The sequence below is a fragment of the Anoplopoma fimbria genome, chromosome 13 (genome assembly GCF_027596085.1).
Source record: "Anoplopoma fimbria isolate UVic2021 breed Golden Eagle Sablefish chromosome 13, Afim_UVic_2022, whole genome shotgun sequence".
Classification (NCBI taxonomy): Eukaryota; Metazoa; Chordata; class Actinopteri; order Perciformes; family Anoplopomatidae; genus Anoplopoma; species Anoplopoma fimbria.
Window position 1 is genome coordinate 11433899 of NC_072461.1, and position 8605 is coordinate 11442503.

The following is an 8605-nucleotide window of genomic DNA, read 5'->3' on the forward strand; positions in this document are numbered from 1 at the left end:
AACTTGTATTACTCTCGTTGATCCCATTTCTTTTGTTAGACGTTTAATGTTTTTAAAGTATGTGACTTTACTAATTGATAACATATTAGTATGTACATGTTAACGTAATTGTTTGCAATAATAGTGGTTGTGTTAACTAAGAATTTGGGGTTTGTGAAGCACACGTAGAGAACAGACACAAGTCTCGAGTGCTGCCAGTGTCTCGTTGTAGCTGCTGGAAACTCTTCAGAACCAGCCTGTAATATCACAGATGGGTTTTAATACAATCATTAGTAACCAGAATCATTATCAACTGTATTATTGACACATGAAGGAATTTGTTTTAGGTTGTCCTCAGCTATGAATGTACCTGAACACATCACCAAAGAGGACAGTAGCCAGTAAACAGAAGATGGTATGTTTTTTGTAGACTGACTGGCTGACTCTACCACTGCAACACAAAAAATGTGATAGAAAATAGCTAAATGCCTAAACTCAAGTACTGTATTTTAAAAAACTTTTTTACAATACTGTTCTTCAATTTCTGTTGACTATAAATTGTAAATTTCGCCGCTGCGGGATTAATAAAGGATTATTTTATATTTCAGATGGAAATATTACTTTTGAGTCCTTTTACAGAGATCACACACTTCATACTGCCCTCCCACCTCCTCCTCTCCTCTCTTGCGAGTAGCGCTGAAGTTACCAAATGCTTTGTTAGACCCCTTGGCGTCACTTTCTACCGCACAGGGTCGCCCGGTGAACAGTCGCCGTAAACACGTGGTTAAAGTTGTGAATTCAAACAGAAACACTTGCTTGGGTTTAGGCAACAAAACCACTTTGTTAGGTTGAAGAAAAACATTGTGGTTGGGATTACTACGTAAAGCAACTTAAGACGTAAACATCGTAACATAAGTACGGAAAACCCATCTGGTTGAAAAGTCCTGTACAACGCTCAATCTAGAGGACTGATTCAGTAGTTCAGTTGCAACGTACTATCCATGTTAATTATTTTCATAAAAGATAATCGGACAAACTGGGATGTACTTTTGCCACATGTCACTTTGGGTTGCTGTAGCCGTGTTCAGGCATCTACAGGATTCAGTCTGTAGAAGTTGCTGTTCGGGCAGTAAGTTGTCTGGCCTATTATCATCATGAGCAGTCAAAAGAGAGAGAGTTTCTCCTCTGCTAGTGAGTATGTGATAAGGTTGCTAGACACTTTGTTTGGCAATTAAAGGGCATCAAGTAAATGCTTCAGGTCAGCAAAAGATGGCTTTTCGATATTGTTCCAAGTACCAGTACTTTTTAAGAGGGGGTGTTGGTATGGATGCCAAATAAAGCCAGGAAATGTTGGGTATGCCATATGTAACAGAGGCAGTTTAGAGGCCCTTACAAATTTTAGAAAAGGGTGACAGAAGTGCTTTATTGAACCAGGCTGGTTCAGGGAAGGGCTGGAAATAGTTGTCCATTTCAACAAACTCAAACCCTGCCAGAAACATCAGGAGCTTGGGAAGGTGATGGCGTACCTCGACAACAGCCAACCAACTCCAGACTTCCATCTGAAGTCCCCTTTAGCTCAACCTGGGTCCACCATTGGCATGTACAGCATGCTGACACAGAACCAGGGAGAGGAGGGATGGATTTGCCAACCCCTGGGTCATTGGAAAAGGAAAGCCACTCCACAGCTTAACAGACGTTGGAAATCTGGTAGGGCGACCAGAGGTTTCTGATCAAGAGGCTGCATGGAGCCTTAACCCCTGCAAAGTCCCAGTTTCCAGGACCGTTACTCAGCCCAGCCTTGAGTAACAAAGAAGGCTCCTTAGCTAACTCCACAGGAGAAGGGGTTTACGGAGGGTCACCACCACGGGCATGCACCCTCCAAGCCATCAGAAGCCACCTACTTGCCTATGATATGGTGTCAACGTGACTTGAGTGCAAGTCCTCCCCATTAAAAGGAGGGGGAACTATTGTAAACTTGGGTTGCAGTTTCCTTTGGAGACTATGACAACTTATCAAAGACTAATGGGTTACACGGTTGCCACTGTCAGTGAGCTGATCATCCTCAGCTGGACTTGATTGTTGAGAAGAAGAACTGATAAATCAGAGCCGAGCAAGTGTCTGTGTGTGTCCGGGGAGCAGAGCTTCATGCAGAATGTGGGTAATGGGCACGATGAAGCCACTGATGTTGCTTATCTTTGATGTTTCGTTTTAGGGCTGCCAGTTGCGGAGACAGTAAGTAGAGGGTGAGATTCTCCTGTGGTCGACAGGTCCTAGTAGGGGACCATGGACACGATGGAAAGCTCCCCCGCTTACCAGCTCTGTGTTTGGGCCTGACACACTGTCAGCCGCTATGTTGTTTCAGCGCTTGACCGATGGATTTCCCCAAAGCTCACGCTGCTGGGGGTCAGACTAGCGCCACAAGCCTAGATCCCGGGGGAGGGTCTAAACCAAACTTCATTTTTAATATAGGTAAATAACAACGCTCACGTGGGTAACGCGGAGAAACCTGGAGGGGTGTGATTGGGAGGAATAACTGCCCGATCTGATGTTCAGTGGTGCTTTGTTACTGGACTTCTGTGCTAGTCATGGACTGTCCATAACAAACACCATGTTTGAGCATAGGGAGGTTCATAAGTGTACTTGGTACCAGAACACCCGGGCCAAAGGTCTATGATCGACTTTGTAGTTGTGTCATCAGACCTGCGGCCGTAGTCTAGACTTCGACACTCGGGTGAAGAGAGGAGCAGAGCTGTGCCTATTGGTGGGGTGGAAAGAACGGGGCACTTTTTACTGCTTAAACCCAGGCTGTCCTGAACTGTGGGAACGTCTGGTTGAAGATGCCTTCTTGCAGACTCAATGGAAGTGTGTATCTGAGGTGTTACTGGTTGACTGGTTGTTGGAGGATATGCTATAGTGTGGCAAGTCTGCTGGGTTCATGAAGAACCTGCTGCTGTCTGATGAACTGATCTGAGTGAAATAAAGAGCCTCCATTATTCTTACGTGGTTGTGGTGTGCATGTTGTTCTTAGATCTCTGATACCCGACAACACCGGGCAAAAAAAGTGGTGGCAGCGTTTTAACCATGTCCAGTCCTCATGCCTATAGGTTTATTCCAGGACAAACACATTATGCATTTTTACTACAACATCCCCATTTGCATGTCTTAATAACATCCATAACCCTTTTATTAATTTGCTAATTGTAAATTTTGCAGTTTAAAATGGAAATGTATTTGGGAATCTCATGGGATACCCGTGGATCCTTTGGAGAATATTTTATCTTGCTGTTCATTAGTGCAATGAAGACCCAGCCTAAGTAAAAATATGAGAGTATTTGTATAATTTGTTACAAATGGTATGCAAGTTGTACATCGGGTTTACAAATACAAGTAACACGACTTTATTAGTACACCATGTTTTACAAGAACAAGTCATGCAACATTTTACGTGTAAATTCTCAATATACAGTATTTCCTTTGATAAAATGCTAAATTAAAGTAAAAATGTTTAAGAAGTTGTAGATTAGAGGCAACGATTTAAGGTGATGATTGTTTGTGAATTCTTATTAGACTACCAGATTTTTGCTCGATGATTTGTTAATCATGAACACAAATGTCAGTTCAGAAAGCAAATGCATGTGGTAGCTGTTTTTGCAGCATAGGACGAAATAACGAGTTTCCTAGATATGAGAGAACAAGTGCCTGTGTCACCTAATTCCTCACTGATGATGTTACATAGGGGGAAGCTTTCTGCATGATAGCAATCACTGGCCCCAGTTATTCATACACTTAAGTATAATTTGCACATATGGATAAGTATGAACATCATGGAGCCAACATAAATAATCAGATACACATTTTATTAAAAAATAGTATAACAGTTTTAATACACTCAGAACAGTATGCATTAGGTTTTTGGTCTATGGGTTTATCAAAAAAAGGCTAAATTTAGTTGTAAACTACACTCACTCATGATGGATATGATGCAGTTTGACTATTGTTAACCCCGGACTTGAACCTATTATAGATCTGCCATATTTGGTAGGCAACTAACAAAAACTTTTAAGGGTTTATAAAAAATTAAAATAAAAAGTCCAAAAAAGCATTTTTTGCCAACAGCTTTGTCCTGCTTTATTAGTTCCTATTGCACACTGAGGAACCTCCTCTTCTTGGCTGTGTGTGTGTAAGCATGGTGACGCCACTCCACATCCGCGGTGCTCTCGTTCTCCAGGGTTCCCAGTTTGATCATGTACACTGAGCAAAAGGACAGATAACAATGTTTTACACATCCAAGAAGGAAAAGTGGTACAGAACAGAGGAATTTGACTGGAAAATGACCTGAAATGACCGTTTCCTGAGAACAGGAGCCTGTAGCACAAAGCAGGGTTCAACAAACCCAGGATTTATGTTGGTTATCTGGATATTCTAACCCTAACAACTGTGATCCTGCTAAGGGGTCTGCTATGACGCTGTAAATCGATCCAGGGTTCCTCAATCAGGCTGTAAGCACCTTCACATAAAGGGTTGGTGTTTGCAGCATATGGCCAACCAAAACAATGGACAAGATTGCAGTCTATAACTATAATATTAGACGAATACGAAGAAGTTAAACACATAATTCAGGATGAAAGTAACAGTTTAACTGACATCTGCAGGAAGACCAGCAGGCAAGAAATCCCCAACTGTGTGCATTTGTAAATTCAGACTTATAATACCACTGCTTCATCTCGGGTGTGATAGATCTGACTTTAATTACATGTGTGTACTGCTTTAAATGAGTTGCTAAAATGTATTCTTATGGCCTATGACAATATTTAAGCCTTATTCTTATAGCTGCAACCCCGGCGGTGTGAAACACACTTTATTAGAAATTAAAAAATGTATATAAAACCATAATTCGTAGCAGTAAGGTTTCCCTCCATATCTTATAAATCACCCACAGCAAACATAAAAAGTAACTGAAGCAAAGTAATGCAAGGCAATGCATCCAGACTGTGAAAGTAAGACACGACTCCAACATGTTACACAGTAACACACGGCTCAAGAAGCTGAGACATATAAGCGAATATATGATGTGAATATATACTGTTGTTTTTTTTTTGCTCCTAAGTCTGTTTCACACTGCTAGGGTCAGTATTGTCAGATCACTACATGAAACAGTGACATTATATGAATGTTGATTTATGAATTGTCTGTGTTTGATTAGGATTTTAACTTCTTAGTATTTGTGAAATATTATCCAAATATCCACTGAGCATTAATTGGTCAGTATGCAGTGCTTCTATACCAGTTGATATCTTATCTCAAATCAGAATCTGCTCTGGAGCAGCTGTGGTATTAACATGTTGCATCTTCATAAGTTACATCACTGTTCCCCCTCTGCATCCAGTCTTAGCGCTAAGTTAGGCTAACGGCTCCTGGACTGGATGAACCTGGAATGTGAAAAATCTCTTCTTATCTATCCGTACTTACATTTCATCTCAAACCTGGGTCCAACTTCTGTCAGCTCGATGTTCCTGTGGTCTGTTTTCTTGTAGGTGTGATGCCTGTAATACAAAAAAGAAAAAAGAAAAAAGGTGTTACTCTTAAAGACTTTGCTGTGTTTGAGGTGAACAGCATTAACACATTTCCACCGAGTCAGTCCTTTCACACTGACCTGAATGAGATGAAGTCCTCCTGGTTGGCAAATGTGATGACACGCCTACTGTCCTCTTTCGGCACAGGAAAAAGATACTTGAGGATGTTTGAAACCTGCGTGAGCAGAGTTATCAATTAGTTGTACCCAAAAATTAAAGGTGACAGAGAATATCAATATCATTTGTACAACGCATGGTCCATCACACACACTCACCCTACTGCCGAGTCGAGAGGAGAAGTTGTTAAAGATGAGGTGGGGGTAGGCCTCCGACATGGTGCCTATGTCTGGAACGTCGTGCCTCATCACCACGTTGTACAGTGTGAAGTAAGCTGTGGGTCCAAACGGCAAGTGGCACACCACCAGGCCATCTGAAAACATACAGGACCAAAAAAACAATCAGATACTCACTCCGGTTTACTTTATACTCTGATTTCAGGCTGCACTTTGTTTAAAATCACCAGAAATCTTGTTGTCATTCTCCTACTCTTATAAATGTTCTACTTTTAGCCATGTGACATGATTATAAGAAAAGGGGATTGTTTGATTGATTGATTGATAATGATAACACTGATCAAAATGTTAGCATGTTGTGTCTTTTCTCTAAATTTAGCGTCGGTGTGATAGCGCGCTACAACTGATGTTGATGGGAATTTAATTACAATTCAACCTCCGGTGAACATGAATCTTCTAAAATTATTTCATGGCAGCGCTTTTTTATTTTTTATTTAATAAATGTATTTTTGTTTTTGTTTGCTTAAATAAAAACTTTGAATGTACCCAGTCTAGTCTTTGAGATGCCACAGTCAATTGAACTCTGAAGAATTATTACTTATTTTTCTTTAAGTAAATGGAGCTCTTTTATTAGCATTCACAATTAGTTGAATTGATTTGCAGCTGTAAGGGGCTCCTCCTTTCACTAGTGCAATGTGACTTTTTTTTAGTATACCTCATTTTTATTTTTTCCAATTTGAACACACTACATATCCGAAACCTGCTTAGAATGAGTGTGTAGTATAGAACTGGGAGAGAACTTTAGCTTTGTTAGTGGCTGCTTCATGCAGATCCTGTAGGATGTATAATCCCAGATAAATAGACTACCTGCTCAGAGCTACAGGGAGAAATCAAATGTCATAAATATGTAAACTTGAATTAACAAAAGACTGTGGTTAAGACAGGCGTACCTGGCTGTCCTCTGGTCTCATGCACGATGACGAGGTCTGTTACGTTGTTGGCTTTGCAGGCTCTCACCAGCGAGTTGATCTCGTGGTTTCCTCTGTTCATGCGCTGGGCTCCAGGGAACATCAGCTTTACCTCCTGTAACGATTTTACACACATCACATGTTAGCATACAATATATTTATTAATGCAATTAATTGGTCCTGTACTAATTAACATAGTTCATTTTCTCTATAATTAGTTAAAACTTTTTTTTTTTTACAAAAAACATATTTAATAAATGCTTATGTTTTTTTAATCATATTTTTTAAATTACAAACCCATAAAATAATGTGTAATCGTATATTCTTTAGGTCTATCTGTAGTGCTAACTGAGCAATTTATTCCAGAGAAGCTGGTCTGACCTTGGAAAACATTTTGAGTCTGGAGCTGGGGTCTCTGGATGTGGTGACCATGACTTTAGGATCTTCAACTCCGGCCCATTTATACTCATCATCCATGTGGGAGCTGACACCTGCACAGACAAGAACCCAATAAATCAATATGAATGAACACACTGTTACCAAAAACAAAATGGGATGATACATTGATGAAATCAGAGAGCATGCTGCTCATAATGAGAAATAACAACACTAGCCTTCGGCCCCTTCATCGTCATACTCCAGTAGCTTCTGCAGCTGCAGAGCATCTTTGCGGACCTCAGTTGGAAGGAGACGATTTTCTGCAGAGGAAGAAAAAAACAAAATCAGCTTGCATTAACACCATGATGATTTACGCTGCTGACCACTTGTAGTACCAAAATGCAGCAGGATGAAAAAAACATGATTTTCGTCCCACCTTCGAGCGCGCCCTTCAGCTTCTGTTTCTTCTCCTCGATTGTTCGGAGCCTGTCCTCCTGTGCCTTCCTGTACAGGTACTCTCGTCTCAGTCTCACCTCCCGACGAAGCTGAGAGAACAACATGACATCGAATCAATCAGAGCAAAGAGAAACAGGCTCTAAAAACACTAATGTCATTCAGATAGGGAAAAGTAAACTTGGTTCAGAAACTATGTACTTCATGTAATATATGATATTTTGATATTGGAGTGAATTTCAGGATTTTTTATAATTAACATTACATGTTGGCTGTGCTAAAGAGCTGAAATAAATTAAAAAAATTACTTTCACCATGACACCGTGGTTAAATGCTATAAACACCGTTTGTAAAACACGTCATAAGCCATAATTTCCTTATAAATAAGCGACCAAGTGCTGCTTGGTCAATAGGATTAAGTTAATGCCGAATGCAAGTGTAACTATTGATGATCAAAGAACAATCTTAATTAGACATGTATGACGAAAAGTGCTTGTTTTATAAAAATTAACTCATTTACAACCGGGTTTTTAATGTCTTCTTTGTCCCAAAGCAGTTATTTCCATACGGAGAGAAATATAGCTAGCTGAGTGACTTCACTATGTAACTTATAACCACACGAAACTAAACACAGAATCAACGTGTCGATCCTTAAACAGCCTTTATCAAGTTGTGGACCGGGTCTGTGATGTTTACATTCAATGGCGACATACATCACACGCATGTTACTTTTCCGTAACGTTACATCAATAGTTAGATAGGCTGCTAGAGGAACATTTCATACAAACTCCTCATGCTATTAAATCATCTTTTTAAGTCCTTTTTTTCAACTTACCATGGTGTTTCTTTAGTCAGTGCCTAGCTAGCAGACGAGCACTACTCACATGTAGGTAGGAGGACGTACGTACAAGAGAGTCCTTCATTGGCTGACAGGAGGAGCCAACCAAATCGCTCGATGCTG

The 8605-nt window shown here is 40.3% G+C and overlaps 1 protein-coding gene across 1 annotated transcript; it reads right to left on the reverse strand.

The window, feature by feature from the left end:
• Positions 1-3385: 3385 nt before the first annotated feature.
• On the reverse strand, positions 3386-8605 carry imp4 (IMP U3 small nucleolar ribonucleoprotein 4). The gene is made up of 9 exons (XM_054610859.1): positions 8480-8605; positions 7628-7736; positions 7428-7511; positions 7195-7304; positions 6796-6928; positions 5828-5982; positions 5633-5727; positions 5449-5522; positions 3386-4230 (listed from the first exon to the last, which is right to left on the reverse strand). Exons 1-9 carry the CDS (start codon positions 8480-8482, stop codon positions 4118-4120), a joined length of 876 nt encoding a protein of 291 aa, XP_054466834.1. The 5' UTR covers positions 8483-8605; the 3' UTR covers positions 3386-4117.

What these genes read in the sequence shown, in the direction of transcription:
- imp4 (XM_054610859.1), bottom strand. An exon ending in GCTGAAGGGCGCGCTCGAAG is followed by an intron (nt 7,512 to 7,627) that starts GTGGGACGAAAA and finishes CTTCCTCTGCAG; the next exon opens with AAAATCGTCTCCTTCCAACT. An exon ending in ACCCAGGTTTGAGATGAAAT is followed by an intron (nt 4,231 to 5,448) that starts GTAAGTACGGAT and finishes CCTTTTGCTCAG; the next exon opens with TGTACATGATCAAACTGGGA.